Here is a 23,045-nt window from a genome sequence, read left to right on the forward strand (position 1 = left end):
ATTCAGTGCTGCTGTATGTTTGATTGGATTGAGCAAACAGCTCACCTTCAAGGAGATAGATAGTTGGAAATGTAGGAGATCTTACTGTTCAGTCAGACACATGCATGGGAGAGTCTAAAGAGTCTTAAGGTTAGCAAGATGGGTACAAGTGCTTGTCACACAAGCCTGTCAAGAAGAATTCAGTGCCCAGAACCCACAATGGAGGGAGAGAACCAATTCTTGAAAGCTGTCCTCTGATCTGTTCTCATGCAAACACATACTAATGATGAATAAAACATTGTTTTTGCTGTTTTAAAGATTATCAAAAACATGAAGATGTTTATACTCTCTGTAGTAGAGTTGATGGGACTTGTATTATATTTGGGAGGCTTTTTTATTCATGCAGCTCAGGCTGGTCTGTGGCCCAGGGTTAGCTCAGACTTTGGGTCTTCTTGCCTCTGCCTCTTGAGCCTTGGGATTATAGGCATGTGCTACCACACTTGGGTCTCTTGTCAGGGAATTGGGGGGAGGTAGTATTACTAAACTCATTGAAGAGTAGATTGTTCTGTGCTTCTGAGGCTCAAGTGGCACCCTGTGTAGAAAGAAGTTGTTATTTCAAATGTACCCAGGCCAGTAGGTACTCTGCCATGGAACAGTACCCATAGTCCACCATAAGTTTAGAGGAGAGTTTCTTTTTATTTTATTTTATTTTATTTTATTTTTTTTGAGACAGGCTTTCTCTGTGTAGCTGTGGCTGTTCTGGAACTCGCTCTGTAGACCTTGCTGTCCTTGAACTCATAAAATTCCACTTGCCTCTGCCTCCCATGTGCTGGATTTAAAGGTATGCATCACTACCACCTGGCTGAAGGAGAGAATTGTAAGGAAAGAGGATACTAGTGATTATTACTTATAAGGAGAGAGAAAAACAAAGCCTCTGCAAATACTTAAATCTGTTTCAGATTTTGAGGAAGGGTAAACTTTGTGTACAAGAACTGCCAGTTCCTGAAGACTGTTAGAGTAGTCACAGAGGGGTGTTTGCTAATTTGTAATCTGATGTCCTAGATGGACAGCTTTGTCTAATGCATGACTGTTGGGAGCTGATAAACAGTGGTGGTGTTCTCTCGTCAGTCTGTAGGTATACTGTTAGAGCCTTGTAGTGACCACGGGGATAGTGAAGATGGCTGTCCTGAGAGGTAAGCCTATTTTGTTGTTGCTGATAAATTGTTTTGAGAATTGGAACGTCTTCACAAATTTTTGGTTAAAAGCGTTGGGTGAATCTATTACAACACACAGTTTGGGTAATGTTAAAGACAATCAGGCTTCTTGTTTTAATGGTGATACAGACTATATTAATAGCCATGATATGTAGAGTTTCCTAGCCACAGACAAACATTAGTTATGAACATACTCAGAAAGAACATAGCCTTCTTAGAGATGGTAAAATACTTTGATTTATAGAACAGTTAGAATTTATTGATACTGTAAACAGATCTGCTAGGAGCTAATTGATTGTCTGAGAAGTGTGACCAGCCAACCAAATTATTTATAAAATACTTGCTTTCAATGGACAATGGTGGGGTATTTTGTCTCTGCTACTCATCTTTACTGTGTCCAAGGATAATCTTATCTATTTGGAGCTTGTTCACCCTTCTTCCTTGTAAAGATGTTTGAAATAATAAGACCAACCAAGTGTAGAGTCTCCTCAGATACAGTCCCTTTGAGGAAAAGCTTTGCAGAGTGTTTTAGTGAGTGGATAGAAGTTTTTCCCAGTCACTTGGGTCTTGGTGACCTTTGTATCATTCTTTCTGCTGAGACATGTGTCCTAAGATTCTTAGAGAAGGTGATTTGATACTCTGAAAGTGATCAGTAATGAGGGCTCTGATACTGCCTTACTGATTTGCTGATAAATGCTGTTGTCTCTTAATTGAGTAGGAAACCTGTTGGAGGGTAAGTAAATTCTTTGGAGCCACGTCTCTGGAGTGTCCTCATACTTTGAAGGTCCACAGATTTCCTGCTTACAGCAGTTCCTTGTGCTTCCTTTCAGGAGGCAGGACTGATCCTCTTCCAGCCCAGGGAGTTTTGGAGCTATGGGCTGAAGATATAAGATTAACAGGCATCCCCAGAAGGATGACATCGGGATATGGTAGAACAAAAAGTATCCATTTAGTGAGGACCCAGTCTTTTTGGAAAGCTCTTTGCTCTTCAACTCGTGTCTAGGTTAGCAAACCTATTGTAGATCCAGAGTACTTTGGTTAGATGGATTGCATTTTTCATGGTTTCAGATTTAGATAATTAGGTCTGAGTCTTTAACAGTGAATCTGATTGATCCTACCAATTGCTCCCACCCTTAATCGAAGAAGGCCTTGAAGCTCTTGAAGAGGTTGTGTTGGCAGAGCACACCTTTAATTCCAGCACTCCTGAGGCAGAGGCAGGCAAATTTCTGTCAGCCCAGTCTAGAGCTAGTTTCAGGACAGCCAGGGATACACAGAGAAACCCAGTTTTGATATATCCCTTCCTCCCAAAAGAAAGAAAGAAAGAAAGAAAGAAAGAAAGAAAGAAAGGAAAGAAAAGGCCTTGAGATTTTCAAGGGCCTTATTTTTCAGGCCATCGAGGGTAAGATACTTGGTATAGGGAGATAACTTCCTGTGTTTAAATCAAGGCTTGTCTTCCAAGTGCTCACGACAGTATGACCACTTAAAAGTGCTACTTAGGTGTCTGTATGATAAATCAACACAGGTCTGTTTGAGGAGAATTTCCCACCCTGGGCATTTATAACACTTGATTTGATGACTGGCCAAAGAGGTAGAGATCATTTTCGACAACTTATGACATAGTTCTTAAATAGCAGTTCATTTTTCTGGGGAACTAAAAGGTCAATGAAGTTTTCCTTTTTTTTTTTTTTTTTTTAAATATTAGGTTTTGATGAGGAGAGGGTTCAAGAAGCAGTAACCTTGTATTACAGTATATTCTTGTGATAGTGTGCAGCCTTAAAGGACAGACCCAAACCTCTTTAAAAGTCTTTGCATGGAAAGAACAAAATTGTTGGTTAAAGCTAATATTTATTTTATGAATTCTGTTTTCAATATGCATCAGTTCTCACTGTTTTTTAAATTTTTCTTTCATAAAAATTTTTCTTTTGGGGGTGGTTTTATGTGAGGAGGGAGTGGTTTTATGTGGGAGAGAATATTACTTAATTTTTCTAAACCTGAAGTGAGTCTGTGGACCTTTTCAGTATTGTGTCATTTTCAGATACAGGGCTCCAAAGAATGGGCATATGCCCTGTTGATATTTTTTCTTCTCAGATTTTAAATGCTAACTGTATTGGGGAAGAGAAGAATCTAGGTAAGCAGTAATAAAAGTAACCTTTTTATTCTTTATATGCTAACTACTGTACTTGTGTTTTTAGGAAGGAGTATTTGCTAAGTGACAGTGATAAATTGCCACATTTGATTCTGGTAAGAACTATGTTTTTTTATAGTTCTTAAAATGTTGCTCAGATTAATGTACCAGTTATTATGTCTGGCATTCAGCGCTTGCATTGGGTAAGTTGAAAGGAGTCAAGTATAATAGTTAAGCAGCAATAAATGTTGTTACAAAATCGTGGGTTGTGAAAGTACTTTCCTACATTTGAGATCCAAATTTGGTCTCCTAGTAAAACATTATAAAGTACAAATTTACATTTGAATATAATTTGCATAATGGGTTAGCCATTAAGAGCACTGGCTACTCTGCTTTTTCAGAGGTCCTGAGTTCAGCTCCCAGTAACCACATGGTGGCTTACAACCATCTATTAATGGGATTCAGTGCTGTCTTCTAGTGTGCAGAGGTACATACAAGCAGATAAAGCACATATACATAAAATATATGAACAAATAAACATTTTTTGAAAAAGAAAAAGGACCCAAAACAAAACATTAGCTCCTTTTTCATAGGACCCAGGTTTGAGTCCTAGCAGTAATCTGGCATCTCATAACCATCTGTAACCAGTGTCAGAGTATCGGATGCCCTCTCTGGTCTCCTTGGGATCCAAGCATGCATGGTGCATATAACATATGTGCAAGCAAAGTACCCATACACACACACACACACAAGTAGAAATGGGACAGTTGGTTTTGTCAGGCCAATAATGAAAAATACATAGGGATATGTATGCTGATTGTCTCTGAGCCAGCTGTGAAAAGTATCAAGGTTATGAAGTTCGTTCTCTATTTTAAAATACAGGATTCTAGTAGCAAGATACGTGATTTGAATGCCAACACTGAATCAGAAGTAACCGAAGGTCAGAGTGTTGGTGTTCAAGGAGAAGCAGCATGTGTACAAATTGCACATTTAGATCTGAAGAATGTTTCTGATGGTGATAAATGGGAAGGTAATTTTACCCAAACATGTTCATTTCCCAGTATTGTTATTTGTAATGGAAATAACCCAAAGCAGTGATGAGTCTCCTGCTCTCTTCTGCACAGTGTTTGTCATCCCGATCTGTTCTCTCTTGGGGGGGGGGGGGGGTTTCTTGTTTTCCCTCAAGTATACTTGTAGGGCATCTTCTCATGAGTAGAATTGTATGTGTGATCATTAGCTTTGAGAATAGATGCTGCTGAAGGGCATGGTGGTGCCTGCCTGTACTCTCAGCATTCAGGAGAGGGGAGGACGATCATGAGTTTCAAACCTGCCCTGAGTGACATCACGAGACCATCTCAGCACTCCTCCCTATGGCATCTCTCTCAATATGGAGTAAAAGTAAAATTCACCCTAGAGTAGACTTGGTTAATTATTAAATAGATACCATCTCTTGGTGTTTGAAGTTCAGTGTATTTAAGTTTTGATGGATTTGCAGTTTAGGCAGGATAGTTAGCTGCAATAGGTTATTAATTTTGAATTCTTCAAGGGTGCTTCTAAACAAAGATTGTACTGTAGATTACAAAAGTATTTTGGGGAGACCCTAAAATTTGCACAAAGGAATTAAGTTTAACAAGCAAAATGAGCATATTCATTTCTTAAAATTTAGGAAATGTATAGTGAAAATTTTTGCTAAAGATTTTACATCAAGAAAACCATAAATTGTAAACAAATACTGGACTTAAGTGAATAACTTATGTGCTGAAGTGATTTCTTGGGAAAACACCAGAATCTTCAGCTGAAAGTCCATAAAAAGAAGATGGCTAAGGAAATGGGTAAATACTATAAGCAAGTGTGGTAATACTCTAACAGCTATATTAGTAGTTCTATCAGCTGTGTAGAGGCATTCCGTTACCTTTCTTGTAATCAACTATAAAATGAGATCTTGGAGAACAGAAAACAAGCAACCAATTTGGATCCATGAATCTTTGTGAGCAGAAACCCTCCTAATAAGAGAAAAGAAGACAACTCCAGAGTCCTAAAACCAGTTTCTTTTCATACGGCTAGAGACCCCTGCAGTTGTCTCTTGGCAGGTTAATTGATGACGTACAGTGGCAATAACCGGAGGAATTGTGCTGCCTGGCCATAGTTTTAATGTCTGTTTTAATCTAAAGTTCAGTCGTTTTTAAAAAGTTCTGACCAAATCCTGTCTGTGCCAATGTTTATTGTGATCCCTCTCCACCCACCACTTGCAGGTCTCTGTCTTTGCCATGTCTAGTGGCATATTGTGAGCCTTATCCTCATCTAAGTCAGAATTTGGTTTCTGTTTATTAGGAACTTTTAGAATTAATGCAGAAGCTCCCTTGTGTTAGGAGATGTTAGCATACTGGTAGCAATGAAGCTCCCATGTCCTGGTGTGGAAAGGGAACAGTAGAAAAGAACACTGGCTAAAAGAGCGTCATTGGGAACCTTGGTAGGCAAGGAGTCTGTGAACATGAGCATCAGATACTCTTGTCTCTTGTGTGAGAGACGCAAAATTAATAGCCACTTACGATCTCTGACTGGAGGCTCCAACCCTGGGTTAAACACGGAAGAAGGAGCATTTTCTGTTGTTTGGAGAAACCATTCCCTGTACCTTGAGCTTTCTGGAGGTTATCCAAAGAGAGCCTGATGCTGGATTCACCTTTGGTCAGGATTCTTCTTGTCAGAGGAAAGGAGAGGCCTTCCTCTTCAGTGCCTGGGCTGCTTCCTTATTCCCAGACTCATCGGTCAGGGAGTCCATGGAGGTCTCTTTCCAGAAGGGGTGGGGTCAGTGACCTTCAGAAACTCAGTGCTGGAGCTGGAAAGATGATGGCTCAGCTGCTAAGAGCACATCTACTCTTCCAGAGGTCCCGAGTTCAGTTCCCAGCAACCACATGGTGGCTCATGACCATCGATAATGTGATCTGATGCCCTCTTCTGGCATGCAGGTGTACATGCTGATAGGGCACTCATATATACAAAATAAATAAATCTTTTTTAAAAACAAAACAAGAACTCAGTGCTAGTGGACAGATGAGTGAGCTTCCTAGCCCTGGGAGGAAAAGGTTGTCATTAATCAGGTTGTTCTAACTATGCCACAAATGTAAATATTGTTTTTCTATATTTAGGTGTTAGAATATATATTTTTTTAAATCCTAAGGTAACCATTTTTTTTAAGACTTTGTAGACTTTGAAATCTGTCATGTTTGATACGAGTCTGGTAGAGAGATGGGGTGGCTCCACAAATTGCCATCCTCCTCACTGTTCCCCAGCAAGTGGGGTTTTATTTTTCTTCAACGGGTACTTCACGGAACACAGTCAGCAAGCAGATTACAGATGCCTACCACAACCAATATGAATTCATAGTAGATGTTCAAAAAGTCTTAATGGTGGGGACATCATCTTTCCTTCAGTTTTTCTGCTGTTAACTGGGATGGAATACGATAGTAAGTTTTATGAAACATGAATAAAGGGAAGATTTTTCTTTGTTTCTTTTCTCTTCTTGGTCCTGGGATTGAAACTAGAACCTTGAAGATGCCAAGAAGGACTCCATTACTTAGCAATAGATACCCTCAGCTTTTTAAGGGAGTTGTTTTTTCTTTCTGTCAATCATACTAAAAAGCTTCAACTGTACCTGGTTAAGATGCTTTGGCTCTTCAACCTTGTATAGTATCAATCACTTTTGAGTTTGCCTTACTTGCTGAAATAGAAATGTATGTTCGCTTAAAGTTTGGTTAGTAGTCATTTCTTTGAACTAAGTTTTTGAGCAGAATTCCCAGCTGGTCTTAGGGAAATGTTTTTGGTATCCTTGGCTTTGTGTTATGTGTATGGTTTGTTCTGCTTGTTCTGTGTGTTCACTTTAGTATTTTTTGCCATTTTTTCCATTTTATTAGCGTCATGCCTTATCACTTTCCCCCTCATTGATTTCAAAACAATGCACCTGCAGAGATCTGGGGAGGGTAAGTATGGTTCACCATAGTTTAGTTTTTTCCTTTCGTGGTTCACTTTGTCTTTTCATTTGCCCTTCTCCTGCTGTTCCCAAATCTTAGGAAAACTTTTGTATTAAAAACTCAGAAAAAAGTTTTTGTTATTTCTTTTCTTGAAACTTGAAACTTGGCAATTTTTTATAAAGTGCTCATTATTATTGTATTTGCTGGGACAGAGGTATAAGGGTTGCTTTGAAGTCACTGTATTGCTGAGCTTATTGTGGGATTACATACCTGTTACCCACACTTTAGCCACCAAATTGATCTAGGCCTCAAAAGCAAGCTAAGTTATTTTCTAAAACCTGTTAAAAGATAATGCTTAAATGGCTAATAGGTAGCATTAAAGTGCTGAGATGGCTGTTTTGATTATTGTCTAACAAAGACAACTTTTTAAAATTTTGATATTGTTAATCCATTGTCTCATTCATTTTTTGCTTTTGTAATAACTACCTCATTAAGATTTAAAATTTTAATTTTAAATTTGATGTATAGCTGAGCGACCCTCCCTCTCCCATCCTCCAGTGATGCCTGAAGTTAATGTATTTGTAGATGGTGTGTATGAGCAGAGACATAGATTATATTAACATGGCTTCAGTAAAGAGGATTCAGGATCCCTGTAATAAAATTAATGTGTGTAAGGACAACCAGTGCTGGTTCATTTTCATTTAAATATTGTTGTGGGGATAAGAGGTGTGTGTCTGTGTGTGTGTGTGTGTGTTTCTTATAAAATTATGGGAACCCCATTACAGAAAATAACTACCACTATTTTAATGTTAAAAGTTAACATTATTTCTTTTTATTTAACATATTACAGACAGGCTAACTTCTAATTTGGAATATTAAAATTTGTACGTTGTTAGCTCCATTTCTTAGTATTCTGTGTAGTGTGGGGAAACCGTTTATATTTTAAAATGGCCAGCTACCATCTGATAGTGAGAAACAGTTTATGCACCTCCTGAGTGTTCACTGTTTCTAAGGAAAGACTTGTATTTGAAAAAAATGTTTTTCTATACAAAAGCTTTAGGATATTGAGTAGGGATTATGTTAAATGACAGTTTAGAATTAAATTTAAGAAACTTACTACTGATCTTTTTGCTGTGTTACTGAGTTTATACATTTAAGGGGTATTTCTTAATGAGAGAATGTGAAGAATGAAGCTTGGATACTTTTAAACCACAGCAGGCATTAATGAATATGCTAGTATTTCTTTGATGTTTTTCATTATATAATATACATATATAATGAATCCACTATACAGTGAGGTAGACCTCAAGATACCCATCATCCTGTTCTTGTGTTTGTTTCATAGAGCCATTTCCCGCATTTAAGTCTTGGCAGGAGGACTGTGAGTCTGGAGAAGCTCAGCTGTCTCCACAGGCTGCAAGGATGACTCCCCATCCCCTGGGAGAGGACTGCCCTCCAGTATTGTCACATCGTAGTTTAGATTTTGGGCAAAGCCAGCGGTTCCTACATGATCCAGAGGCGTTGGATTTCTCGTCAAAGGCCCTTTCCTTCACTAGGTACGTGTTCTCATGTATTTGAGAGGCAGTTGTCACTCTGTATAATATATCCTTTCAGGTCTGTAGTTGAAAGTGGTCACCCCCATCCCTGAAGCGTGTTTTATAATTCCCCGGCTATCACACTTTGAGTTTATTGAAATTTATGTAGTACTTAGGGTTTACTGTTAGACTGGGCAGTTCCTGTGGTTTACTTCTCACTTATTTGTTGTCACTGGAATGCACAATTCTGAAAGGGAGAAGCTGACGAGTTTCTACTGTTCTAATTGAAACCTAATTTTAATTTTAATTGGCATAGTGATTCTGGAATCTTCTTGCAGCATCATAGAATGCACATACTTTCCAGAAGGAGCTAACATGCCACTGCCAAGTGGATCTCTGATCTCTACATTGTGTGTGTGTCTTTCTCTCTGTGTCTTTATGTGTGTGTAAAGAAAGAAAGAGAAAGAAAAGAAAGGAAAGAAAGAAAAGAAAGAAGGAAGGAAGGAAGAAAGAAAGAAAGAAAGAAAGAAAGAAAGAAAGAAAGAGAAAGAAAAACAACAAAAATCCCAGAAATGTCCAAGCTAGATAGGGAAACTTAATGAAAAGGAATGTTGTCTCTCCTGTAGAGTCGCATACCTTCATTTGGTTCAGCAGAAAGAAAGAAAGAAAGAAAGAAAGAAAAGAAAGAAAGAAAGAAAGGAAAGAAAGAAAAACAACAACAAAAATCCCAGAAATGTCCAAGCTAGATAGGGAAACTTAATGAAAAGGAATGTTGTCTCTCCTGTAGAGTCGCATACCTTCATTTGGTTCAGCAGTTCCAGACAGCAGTGTCTGTCTTCCAGATTCAAGCTGTAATGCTTTTCCAGATTATGGAGTTGTAACAGTATCAAGAAACCAGAGTTTGCTAAGAATTCCAACACAACACTTCATGAAATAATAGAGGAAAGAGCAACAGGTTTCCCATTCCTGGAACTCACTCTCTAGACCAGGCTGGCCTCAAGCTCAGAGATCTACCTGCCTCTGCCTCTCAAGTACTGGGATTAAAGCTGTGCACCACCACCTCCTGTCTTGTGCAAGTATTTTAAAGCTCTTATATAACTTGAATTTTAGTTTGGAAAGTTAACTTAAAAGCATCCTAAAGAGCATTCTGGTAACTTAGTGTTCCTTGAGAGTGCAGCTTGCCATTCATGTTTAGAAAATTTTGCTCTTGAAAATGGAAGCTCTGATTACTTCTTTTCAGACAAATTTAAAATGTATTACTGTTTGTATGATTTTGTGTTGAGGACAGGGCTCTCTTATGCCATGGCATGCAGGTGAGAATGAATGAACAACTTTGTAGAGTCAGTTTTTCCTCCACCTTTACGTGGGTTCTGGGAGTCAAACTCAGGCCTTCGGGCTTACATAGCAAACACGTTCTTTGTTGATCATCTTACCATTCTGGTAACTTTGATGGTCAGAGAAGATAGATTTGATAGTGCACATGAAGTGCACATTCTCTTTCAAAGAATGCCTCCAAATCAAGGGAGGCTGCTTCAGAGTTGCTGTTGCATCTGTGGAAAATTTGGGTAGCCATAGGTTAACATTTAATACTACTTTCTTCCAGCTAGTCTGCAAACTGGACATGCTCCTTAGTACAGGAGGGACTTTTTTGGGCTGGGAATCTGTTGAGTCATCAGACTGTGGAGCCTGTTATGTGTATCTCACAAGTAGGGAGAATGGCTCCTTCCAGGAACCCCGTGCTTCTCGTTCTGCCTCCATTCTGAGATGGGAGTGGCCCCAGATGGCTGACCTGGATACACACTGTACTAGGGAATGGTGAAGAACTGGGACAGATGTTTAAAACACACAAAGTCCTCAGTGGCCTCTTCTCACTGCAGAGGCAGCAGTCCCAGTAGGCTCAGAAGCATGGCAAGATGATTTTAGGTTAACTTTCCAAAAATAAAATTCAAGTTATATAAGAGCTTTAAAATATTTGCACCAAGCCAGGAGGTGGTGGTGCACACTTTTAATCCCAGCACTTGGGAGGCAGAGCCAGGTAGACCTCTGGGTTTGAGGCCAGCCTGACCTACAGAGATAGTCCCAGGTCAGCCAGGCTACACAGAGAAACCTTGTCTCATGGCCACCTCACTCCCCACCCCTCCAAAACCCAAAACTTGCATAGGTAAAATACCTGCAAACTGTTAATAAAAGCAGCTTAATTTTCACAAATTATAAAAGTCTAACCTTTTTACTTAGAGGCAGGGTGTTATGTCGCCCAGATACCTCCCGAGTGCTAAGGTCACAGGCATGCATACTGTGCATGGTTTATGTGGTACGAGGGGTCACATACAAGGCTCCCTACATGCTAGCAAAGCATGGTACCAACTGAGCTACATCCCAAGGCCCAAGATTTAACTTACATAGATTTTATTAGAAAAATTCTTTTGTTTAATAATAATGAAAAGAATATATTAAATGCTGTATTAAATGTAAGTATATTAAAGTTATTAAATTTAAGATGAAAAGAGTATTATTGTAAAAGTTAACACTGAAGGATGGATCAGGTGCTGAAAGCACCTAAAGAGGGTCTGAGTTCAGTACCTTGCACCCATATTGTGTGGCTTACAGCTGTGTGTAACTCCAGCTTTGGGGGGCCCTGATGCCTTCTTGTGGCTCCATGGGCACCTGCACTCACATGCACATATTGGACTGGAAAGCTGGCTTGGTGATTCAGAGCATACTGTTTTGCAGAGAACCCAGGTTCCGTCTTCAGCCCTTGTATCAGGTAGCTCACAACCACTTGTAACTCCAGCTCCAGCTCTAGGACCATCTGATTCCTCTGGCTTCTCTAGGCCACTTGAACTCTATGCATACCTCCAACCCCCATATGCAAAATTAAAATAAAAAAAATTTAAACCAACTAACATAATACATACTTCAAATGCTGTACTATTAGGAAACTGAATATTTTCTGTAGAAAACAAATGCAACAAGCAAACATCATTATAAATGATATTAAATAAGAAATGATTGCTTGGTAGCACAACAGTACCTTTTGTTTGTTTGTTCAAGGAGCCGTGTGTTCGTACACAACCAGAACTGGATTTCAGCACCCACAGCAGGCAGCTTGTAACTACCTGTAACTCAGGCTTCAGGGGATCTTCTGCCTCTGCCAGTGTGGGTGCTGGTGCAAGTACAGACACACAGAATCATTTAAAAAGTTATTCACTCATTCATTTTGAGATAGGGTCTTCTATAGTTCTGCTTATCCTGGAAGTTGTTTTGTAGTCTAGACTGCCTTGAACTCACAGAGAGTCCCCTGGATACTCTGTATAGTATAATTCCATGAGAGGAGGGGAGTACGTGCGTGTATCCGTGTTCAAGTGTTAGCACCAGCAACAATAATAATAAACAGTACAACCCTTTTGACAGGGTCATAACAGCACCCTGCCTTCTAACAGTGGGTTAAGCTGCCTAAATGACAGGAAGTTAATAAGAAATCTTGGTCATTGAAATATATTTCCTATTTCTCTCATTTTAATTATGTGCATGTGTTTTCCTGTGTGGGTTTGTGCATGTGAAGTGCATGCCTGCAGAGGCCAGAAGAAGCTGTCAGATGCCCTGGGATTGGAATTACAGATGGTTGTGGGCTGCCATGTAGGTTCGGGGAACTTAACCTGGGTCCTCTTGGAAGAGCAGCAGTGCTTTTAAGTGCTGAGTCACCTCTCCAGCTGAGACTCTTTGTTACAGTCTATGGTAGCTGACTTATTTGTCCTTTAGTATTAGAGGTTTAATTTCATCTAAAATTATTATTATTGTGTTCATGCCTTCAAGCTGCCCCTTTCTTTACTTCTGTGATATCCTTACTGGTAATAGGAACACAGCAGGACAATAAGTAATACCATGTTGACACTTGGAGATTTAATACATCATGTTGGGCTGTTTTAATTCAGAATTCGAAGGTCATCCTTTAGTTCAAAAGATGAAAAAAGAGAAGACAGAACACCTTATCAGTTGGTCAAGAAACTTCAGAAAAAAATCAGACAATTCGAGGAGCAATTTGAAAGGGAAAGAAATAGCAAGGTAAGTTTGCAGCACTGCCTAGAACAAGCTTGCATTCCTATTAGAGCCGAGGGGAGCGTCTCTGGAGAGTGTGCTCCACTCTTCCCTGAGAGAGCACATCTGTGATGCTAGGGAAGTAGTGGGGATCCTACAAACCTGAGAACCAGTGTGTCCTTAGTTGATTTCTGTGCCAGGATTCTTGGTTTTATACCAGTGCATTTTTATGTTTCCATTTGCAAACAATTTTTACAATTTGTAAGCCAAATTCTTTATGTTAACAAGTCGAAGTCCTTTTCTGACACAAACCACAAGTAACAAAAGGGGAGGGAGGAAATGAAGAAAGCACTTGCTTCTAAAAATCAGAACCTGTATGTAAAAAGAGTCTAATGCCTAGAAATAAGAGAACTGCCTTCAAACCTGGCTCCTTCCAGTTGTATGACCCTGCTTCAAATTAAAATAAAGCGGGAATTGAATGAAATTTGTGTTGTGGAAGCTATAAGATACTATGGGAAATAAATTAAGATGACTATTATGCATTGCAGCTGTCAGTGACCCTTCTCCCTAACTTTGTAGCCCTCCTACAGTGACATTGCAGCCAATCCGAAGGTATTAAAGTGGATGACAGAGCTTACAAAGTTGCGGAAGCAAATTAAAGGTACAAGTGTGCATTTTGTGGAAAAATCTGCATCTTTAAAGCATTTATAATTCTATGCAAGCTGTAGTTACACTTTTTGGGTGGTACCTCTTTTCGGGCATACCTCTTTAATCTTAGCACTAGAGAGATAGAGGCAGGCTGATCTCTGAGTTTGAGGCCAACCTGATCTGTAGAGCAAGTTTCAGAAAAGTCTGGATTACACCCTGTCTTGAAAAAAACAAAATAATAATAATAAATTTTAAAAATCTAGTGTTAATATTGTGAAGTTCTCTTTATTCTGTATTTACTGAGTATGTTTTAATAATTAAAATTACTTTAAAAGTTACCTGTGTAATGAAAGGGCTTACATTTGCATCAGTGTTTTTGTTTTTCTCATTTGAACTTTACTCGGTGTGGAATTTTTTTGCGGGGGAGGAGGAGTGTTTGAGACAGGGTTTTTCTTTGTAGCCTTGGCTGTCCTGAAACTCACTTTGTAGATCAGGCTGGCCTCAAACCCACAAAGGTCCGCCTGCCTCTGCCTCTTCAGTGCTAGGACAGAAGGCAAGCACCACCACTGCCTGGCTCAGTGTGGAAATTTTAATCTCTTTAGTATTTTAAGTGTTCAGATACTGTGGACTTCAGAGTCTTGTGGTTACGGTAATTTCTTTTGCGTCTTTTTTTTTTTTTTTAAGGATTATTCTTTATTCTATTAAGCATTTCCTTATTTAACTAACCACTTGTTATCCATTAATTATTACAATTCAATTGACTAAGTAGTCTGATACTCCAATTCTCTTCCACTCTTACTGTCCTATAGTTCATCCCTTGCACAGAAACCAGAATTATCTTTTGAAAATGTTCTAAGTCCAAACTTTGAATAGCTTGCACATATTGCCCTTTGTAGATTTTTATCATGTTAATGTCTCCGTTTTTTGTTCTCAAACTTGGAGAAATTTAGGATTTTTTGCATAGGCTGATGCCTTAGTTGGGCACAAATGCTTTTTCCCTAAGTCTTCTGTTGAGGTTTAGTTGAATGTAGAATATCCTATTAATTCCATGTTCAACTAGATTGACAACATTCAGTGAGCCCTTCTTTGTTAACCCTGTCTAGTATTCTTCCTCTTCCACAAACCACACTCCTGCTGTCGTACTGTTTTAAAACTTTTATTTACATTTCTTATATCTTTCTTCCTATTCCACCCCAGTCCCTTCCATCATCCCTACACCAGGGAGGAGAGAGAAAGGGTTAGTGGGAGAGGGGTCACAGTTCTCTTTCTTAGCTGCTTCCAGCTGGTTAGGGTCTTCGGGTTCCTTGGAGGCAGTCCAATCCTCATTTCAGGAGATCTCCAACTTGTCTCACAGCAGCAACTAGCAGCAGCAAAGGGGAAGCAGCAGCCGCCTTGTTCTTTCTTGGAGCTCCCACTCTCTGGCCTCTGGCATTTATTCTCTCTCCAGAGTCCTCAGATTTAAACTATCTGCAGCTGGCAAAGAGCTCCTCTCAGAGGCCGCATGAGGCAAATAGTCCGCAGCTGTGGACCATCTGAATCAGCCCCACATCCCACACCTGGGACCAAAAGAAAACCATGCTTATATCCACAACACACTCTTTTTATCATCACTGTGACTCCCACCACTTTTATTATTTTGTTGTGTGCATGTGCAGGCTAGAGTTCAATGTCACATACTTTCCTCAGTCCTCAAAAATCAGGGTTTTTTTTGTTGTTGTTTTTTTTTTTTGAGACAAGGTTTCTCTGTGTAGCCCTGACTGTCCTGGAACTCACCCAGTAGACCAGGATGGCCTTGAACTCTCAGACCTGCCTGCCTCTGCCTCCTGAGTCCTGGGATTAAAAGTGTGTGCCACCGTACCCTGCCCATGCTCAGATTGTTTTGAGACAGGGTCTTTGTTGACCCTGGAGTTCACTTCTTTTCGTGTTTATCAGAGTATTGTGCAGTACAGTGGACCCCATGTGATAGTGTCTGAAGGGACAAGTGTGCTGTATGCTAAGTGTGTAACCTTGAAATATGTGGTCTGCATGCTATCATTATTAATCCTCTTTCTTCTGAAATTTAGATGCAAAACACAAAAACTCTGATGGAGAATTTGTGCCTCAGACACGGCCTCGGAGTAACACTCTTCCAAAAAGTTTTGGCTCTTCTCTAGACCATGAAGATGATGAGAACGAAGGTGAACCTAGAGTCGTTCAGAAAGAGAAGAAGCCATCTAAGGAAGCAACTCTTGAGCTGATTACAAAGCGACTGAAGGAAAACCGTGTTGAGCGGCACCTTCCAGAGGATATCAAGGTAGTGCTGGGCTTTCCATCTCTGCCTGGGGCGTCCTCTAGACAGACCTGAGACAGACTAACTAGCATGGCAGGGGGAAGCTGAGGATCCTGACTTTTCTACCCTTCATATCTGCAATTCCAAACTATGCTTTCAGAACCTAGAGTACTGTGTATTCATGCATGTTGCAGACCATCAGCAAGATGAACGTGTGGAGCGTGAAATGGCTGAGTTTGAACAGCAGCTGTGTGTATTGAGTTTCTTGGTATCATAACCTGTCGGTGTCTGGTATAAACTATGTGGATTCTGCCACTTGGTTTTTTTTTTTTTTCCAGCAATCCTATGAGAGAGATAGATGTGATATTAGCCATTGAAAAAATATTATCTTGAAAGCCTGGCATGGTGGCACAAATCTGTAATCCAAATACTGGAGAATTGGAGGCAGGGGATCAGGAGTTCAGCTACATAGTGAGTTTGACCCCAGCCTGGGCCACATGACACATAAACTTAAAAAAAAAAAAGAAGAAGAAGAAGAAGAAGAAGAAAAGAAAAGAAAAAAAAGGGGGAGGGGGCTGGAGAGATGCCTCAGCACTAAGAGCACTGGCTGCTCTTACACAGATCCTGAGTTCAGTTCCCAGCAACCACTTGGTAACTCACAACCATCTGTAATGGGATCTGATGCCTTCTGTCATGCAGGCATACATGCCAATGGTAGTTAAATACATAAATAAGTAAATCTTAAAACAAGCTGGGTGGTGGTAGCTTAGGCGGCAGAGGCAGGTGGATCCCTGTGAGTTCAAGGCTAGCCTGGTCTGCAGAGAGTCAATTCCAGGAAGCCAGGACTACACAGAGAAACCCTGTCTTCAAAAACCAAAATAAAAACAGCAACACCCAACAAACCCCAGGTGATGTTAATTGGTGGCAGGCTGACATGGGTTACATTTTGTAGGAAGCACAACTCCAGTGTACGGTGTACGCACATGGGGTGCTTGCCCCTCCAGTTGCATGGAGGCCGATGGCAACTGTGGAGTGTCCTGTTCTCAGACGAGATTTCACTGTAGGCCCCACCACACCAGACAGCCCTCCATGAGACCCTGGGGGGGGGGGGTGTCGCTTGGTAACTAGTCATATGTGAGGTGAGATTGCCAGGGAAATAGTGTCAGGTGAATTTTTGTCTAGGCAGTCATGAACCAGACACATATTTTGTCAACAGAATATACCTCCTTGTGATCTAAATTTTGGAATCTGTGTCTCCCTAGAACAAGCTAAATTAGTCATTCTTATCCCTTCCTTCAGCTTTTTCTTTGCCATCTTGCTTTTTGTTAGGCAGCAGTCTCCTCTCCCTGCAAGTAATTTGATTTGCATTAGCTGGCTACAGATTTATAATCTTAGCTTTAAGGTTCAAACTTGAAATTAACAGTATTTTATAGGGTCTACATTGTTACTGCCTGCTGCATAGGTGTAATCTGAAGTGATATTTGTTATATGGATTGACTGTCCAGGGAATTGTAATCTCTAAACTCAACTGGGGAGATACTGAGAACTGTTAACCATTCCTGGAAATACATAGTGTTTATTTGGTATGGGTTAAGGGTGCCTTGTGGAACATTATTTGATCTATTGAGATAATGGATGAGCCTGTGGGACAAAGGGAACATTCTATATGTAAATCCAGGGAGTCCTGTCTACTCTACCATTCTGAGTGTTAAAAGGGAAGATAGTTGTATTACACTGGAAAGAATGTGTCTGCCTATTCTAAGGGAAACTTGAGGTCATAGAGTGGAGGCTTAAGGTTGCAAGTTGACATTTTTGAGCTTTCTCTAGGATCTTTTCACTGTACTGGTAGAGTGGAGACACAGTCATCAAATCTGTTTATGTATTAAAATGTGTGTCTGCGCCCACTAGTCTTTTTTCTTTGGTGACTCGTATCTTATCTGTCCATTTGCCTGCCCACCCACCCACCCACCTACCTACCTGCCTATTATCTATATTTATTTTTGGTACCGATAGAATTCAGGTGCCCTTACACAAAACTAGGCAGGTGATGTACCACTGAATTACATCAGCAGTCCGTTGAAAAAGGCTCCCTCTCATCTTGCAGGCCACATTGACTTTAAATTTGTGATTCTTCCTGCTTCTACCTCTGGAATGCTAGGATTATAGGTCTCTGCACCACAGTGCCTGGCCCTGTTTGTTCACTAGTCTTTTTTTTTTTTCTTTTTTCTTTTTCCAATTTAGATTGTTGATATCTGAGTGTGAGTGCAGGTGTGCATGCCATGGCGTACATGGGGAAGTCTGAAGACAACTGTCAGGAGTTCTCTCCTTCCACCATGGGCTGTGCAGATTGAACTTGGATTGAATTGAGGTCTTTAGACTTGTGGATGAGGCACTTTTAAATTCACTAAGCCAGCTTTCTGTCCTTATTTGTGATTGCTCTAACAAAAGACTTTGCAACATTATAAAATGTCAGGAAGTTATGAAAATTTCCTATGTGCTGAATAGGCACTGTTTCAAGTGCTTTTACTTTATATCGATGACTTTAGTCTTTGAGCCCTTTGAGGCAGAATGGAATATTACTGATTCATAGATTGGGATATTGAACACAAGATGGCTAAGATACGCAAACCTGCATTCATAATTCATACAAAATATAAATTAAGCCATAAAAAGGTACTCATTGACGTATTAGGAGGCTTAGATTGTATAGGAGACTGAAAAATGTTGCTGTAAATCCATAAGCAAAGAATGCATTTGCCTAATCTATATTGCTGACCATCTGCCCTTTTACCTAATTAATTACGCTGTGGCCATAAGGAGAATAATGATACCAGTGCTTCCCTTCCCTCTCCCCTATCTAGAAAATGACAAAAGATCATTTGATAGAAGAGAAAATGTCTCTACAGAAAAGTCTGCTTTACTATGAAAGTCAACATGGAAGGCCGGTAATTCCTCTCTTGCTAAAACATTTGACTTCTACTTTACAAAAGAGCACGAATCATTTCTGTGGTCTGTATTCTTCAGGGCTCTTTTTGTCAAACATTGTTTCCTATAGTTGGGAGATTGTCTACTTACTTATATTTGGGGTGAGGGAATCATATGTCTGTTGTTTTTGATAACTAGATTTCTGTTAGTAAGGCTACTTTGCTTCACTTTTTTTTTGTTGTGTTGTTTTGTTTTGTTTTGTTTTTGGCTTCAGGTGACCAGGGAAGAAAGGCACATTGTTAAGCCTCTCTATGATAGATACAGGCTTGTAAAACAGATGCTGACAAGAGCTAGCATTACTCCTATCCTTGTAAGTAAAACAAATGCTTGGTTTTGTTTTTAAAGACAGGGTCTCACTTTGTAGCCAAAACTAGGTTGGAGCTCACTAGTCCGATCGAGCAAGACTCTTAACTTCTGTAATTGTAGGCATGCATCACCGTGCCTGGCACAAGTATTTCTTCAGTTTATTTTGCCAAAGTGTATTTAAGAAAAAAAGGAAATAGTATTTTGGAGACATACACATTCAAAGCTGAAGGTTTTAGTTGAGATTATGGATTTTAAAAGGATAGAAAATGCCCATGACTATTTCTAGGTACCTCGGTAAGCACTTACAGGCATATGGCACTAAATCTTGACAATACAAATTAGAATATCATACTGAGATCCAGGGAGTACTCTATGCAGATTTATACCTGCATAGATGGTGAAAGTAGTACTTGTGTGTGGCACCCCTCACCTATTCTATTTCAGTTCTTATCTCTGGATAGTTTTTTAATGAGCACCTCTAATTACATTATAATAGTTATTTTTAAACATTTATTTAGGGGTTTGCATGTGTGCCATGGTAAGAGTATGGAGATCAGAGAACAGATTTTGGGGGAGTCAGTTCTCTCTATTATGAGTATTCTCAGTGATTGAACTCAAGGTTGTCAAGCTTGGCAGTGAGTCTGAACTATCTTGTTGACCCTAAAAATGGTTTTAAAAGAACCTATTAAGATAATTACAACTACTGTTAGGTGTCTGGCACATGCCTTTAATCCTAACACTAAAGGCAGGCTATGTCAGTGAGTTCAAGGCCAGCCTAGTCTACATAGGAAGTTCTAGGACAAGAGGGGTCTACGTAAAGAGAGACCCTGTCTCAAAAAAACAAAACTAAGCTAAGCATGGTGACACGCACCTGTAATCCCAGCACTTGTGGAGTCGGAAGCAGGCCAGTCTCTGAGTTCCAGGCCAGCCTGGTCTACAAAGCAAGTCCAGGACAACCAAGGCTACACAGAGAAACTCTGTCTTGAAAAAACAAACAAACAAACAAACAAACAAACAAAAACAAAACTAAGCTGGGTGGTGATGGCACATCCCTTTTAATCCTAGCACTGGGGAGGCAGAGATAGATGGATCTCCTGAGTTCAAGGCCAGCCCGGTCTACAGAGTGAGTTCCAGGACAACCAGGGCTCCCCAGAAATCCTGTCTCAAAAAGCAAACAAACAAAAACAATTAATTAAATCAAGCAATGCTAATTCATGGAGCCAGAGAGATAGCTTTATTTGGCTTAGTTTTGTTTCTTAAAGAAGAATCTGATGGGGTCCTCAGACCCAAGAATAAAGATACTTGAGCTGGGTGTGGTGACACTTGCCTGTTACCATAGCACATGAGAGGGCTGAGGCAGGAGCATCCATCTCATAATCCACATAACCAGCCTGTGAAACCCTGTCGCAGACAAAGAAGGCTGAAGTAAAACGAATAACCACCATTGTCAACATCATCGTCTATACATCTCGCTTTGTTCTCTTGCGTTTCAAAGATGTGTAGCAGGCATGAGCTCCTGTGAGACCATCCTAGCTATCGTATCAAAAGAAAATATTTGAGTTTATTATAGAGCTTCTTAAACATTTAAAAGATTGCTTTAATATTTATAGATTTTTTTAAATTTTTATTGAAAAAATGCATACAATATGTTTGTTTGTATTTGTCCCCTCCCCCAAATCTCCCATATTCTTTTTACCTTCCTAACCCCCACCCTCATGTTCTTGCTCTTTCAAAAAAGAAAACCTGAAAAAGTAGTTGGCCACCACAAACTCCATGGGTTTTTTTTGGGGGGGGGGGGATTATGCATTTTTTGTTTTTTGTTTTGTTTTTTTTCTCTTGTTTATTTTTTTAGGTTGTCTGTTTTGAGTTTTGTTTGCTTGGAGTTTTGGGGGAGCTGCTGAAGACTAAAGGCCTCTATTAGCTGAGAGTAACATCATGTGATAGAAATGTGAAGCTGTACTTAAATACCTTAAATCTGTGAAATATAAAACTTGGTGTTGCTGATTGTTACAGGGGTCTCCCTCCACCAAGCGCCGGGGTCAGATGTTACAGCCAATCATAGAAGGAGAAACGGCACACTTTTTTGAAGAAATCAAGGTAATTGTTGTAGAAAAGTCCTTCTCTAGTTACACTCCTAACAGGAAAGTGGAAAGTCATGGCCTGTGTGGCTCTGCTTGGTTGTCATTTTAGGAAGAAGAGGAAGATGGTGTTAGTCTGTCCTCCGAGTTAAGTGACATCTTAAAAACAGCTGTGTACACACAGTCATCATTGGAAAATTCAGAATCTGATGCTGAAGAAAGTCAAGAAAAACTGGCTCGGGATCTCCGCTTGTCAAGTACTCGGGCAGCGTCTATGTATGTATGAGGGTTTGTGGTTTTAGCTTATTCCATAGCAAAATACCTGCTATGGAATACCTAAACACTGAATGCTTAGCAGGGATTACTATTAAGAGATTATCAGGAATTGCTTGTGTGAGGTACTTTTTATGAGTTATTTAGACAGACAAATTGTAGTTCCTATTTCCTTCCTTTTTTTTTTTTTTTTTTTTTTTTCTTGGTGAAGCTGTGGATGAAATACAAGTACTTCCCATTTTAAAATTCTGTGAAGAGGATGTGTGGAGGTTAAAGGCCAACCTTAAGGTGTTGGCTCTCACCCTCTACCTTGTTTAAAGCAAGGTCTCTTGTGGTTTTGTGTTGTCTCCACCCTGCTTGCATGGCCATACAGTGCTGGAATTACAGACATATGACACCTTGCTTGACTTTTTAAATGGGTTTCAGGGATCCAGACTTAGGTGTCAGGCTTGTATCAAGCACTGTGACTTGCTAAGCTCATCTCCCGAGCCTGTGGTTCCTATTTTTTATTAGATATTTCAATTAAAAATTGTATTAAGAAGCCAGTTCTCACCAGAGCTTGGGGAAGGAAGTCTTTCCTTCGGGCCTTGAGGGAAGAGCTCGTGCTAGCAGGTTGGACACCACGCGCCGACAGCATGGGCAAAGGAGACCCCAACAAGCCACGGGGCAAGATGTCCTCGTCCGCCGCCTTTGTGCAGACCTGCAGGGAGGAGCAGAGAAGAAGCACCTGACTCCTCCATTGACCTCGCCGGGTTCTTGAAGACTGCTCCGAGAGCTGGAGGACCGTGTCTGCAAAGGAGAAGTCGAAGTCTGAAGATGTGGCCAAGAGCGGCAAAGCTCGTTATGACAGGGAGATGAAGAATTATGTTCCTGCCAAGGGGATAGGAAAGGGAAGAAAAAAGATCCTAATGCTCCAAAAAGACCACCGTCTGCCTTCTTCCTGTTTTGCTCTGAACATCGCCCAAAGGTCAAAAGTGAGTGCCTGGGCCTATTTATTGGAGATGCTGCAAAGAAGCTGGGTGAGATGTGGTCTGAACAACCTGCCAAAGATAAACAACCATGTGAGCAGAAGGCAGTTAAACTAAAGGAGAAGTATGAAGAGGATATTGCTGCATACCGCGCTAAGGGTAAAAGTGAAGTAGGAAAGGAGGCCTGGGAGGCCAGCAGGCCCAAAGAAGAATGAACCAGAAGAGGAGGAGAGGAGGAAGAAGATGATGATGAAGAGGAGGAAGAATAAATGGCTGTCCTAAAATGGCTGTGTGGAGTGTTTATGTGCTCAGGCAACTATTTTGCTAAGAATGTGAAATTCAGGTGTAGCTCAATATTAGCTTCAGTATAAAAACTATAGATTTTTGTATAGCTGATGAGATTCTTTGTAGAAAAATACATTTTAAGAAAAGGAGTTTGTAGCTTTTTCAGGGGCTACAAAGTACAGTTAGATTTAACGGTTTCTTTAATTTCTTATGGTAGCAAAAACAAAACTTCATAGGAATTGGTATTACCAGTAAAATTTTTTTTTAGGATGTTGAATTTTTTTAAGTTGTAATAAAATAATGTATATCAATTGGAAAAAATTATATTAAATTCATAACAGTTATAGGAACCAACTGAGAATTTGTCCTTTATTGGC

The 23,045-nt window shown here is 40.0% G+C and overlaps 1 protein-coding gene and 1 pseudogene across 6 annotated transcripts in view; both read left to right on the forward strand.

Moving 5' to 3' along the window:
* Positions 1 to 23,045, forward strand: part of Fam13b (family with sequence similarity 13 member B) — a 69,499-nt gene that overhangs the window by 41,335 nt on the left and 5,119 nt on the right. For 3 of the 6 annotated variants that reach the window (XM_055625281.1, XM_055625280.1, XM_055625279.1), the window contains 12 exons: positions 1,108 to 1,172; positions 3,386 to 3,434; positions 4,201 to 4,348; positions 7,230 to 7,295; positions 8,632 to 8,842; positions 12,754 to 12,883; positions 13,436 to 13,517; positions 15,568 to 15,797; positions 18,635 to 18,718; positions 18,973 to 19,068; positions 21,078 to 21,161; positions 21,255 to 21,418. In XM_055625281.1, coding sequence (XP_055481256.1) covers positions 1,108 to 1,172; positions 3,386 to 3,434; positions 4,201 to 4,348; positions 7,230 to 7,295; positions 8,632 to 8,842; positions 12,754 to 12,883; positions 13,436 to 13,517; positions 15,568 to 15,797; positions 18,635 to 18,718; positions 18,973 to 19,068; positions 21,078 to 21,161; positions 21,255 to 21,418 — 1,409 coding nt within the window. The remainder of the gene's footprint in view (positions 1 to 1,107; positions 1,173 to 3,385; positions 3,435 to 4,200; positions 4,349 to 7,229; positions 7,296 to 8,631; positions 8,843 to 12,753; positions 12,884 to 13,435; positions 13,518 to 15,567; positions 15,798 to 18,634; positions 18,719 to 18,972; positions 19,069 to 21,077; positions 21,162 to 21,254; positions 21,419 to 23,045) is intronic. The other 3 variants (XM_055625283.1, XM_055625282.1, XM_055625284.1) reach the window with 3 other exon arrangements.
* LOC129689902 (high mobility group protein B2-like) lies at positions 21,608 to 22,868 on the forward strand (annotated as a pseudogene).

Source organism: Psammomys obesus, unplaced genomic scaffold (assembly GCF_907164565.1).
Source record: "Psammomys obesus unplaced genomic scaffold, mPsaObe1.curated_primary_1811, whole genome shotgun sequence".
NCBI classification, from domain to species: domain Eukaryota; kingdom Metazoa; phylum Chordata; class Mammalia; order Rodentia; family Muridae; genus Psammomys; species Psammomys obesus.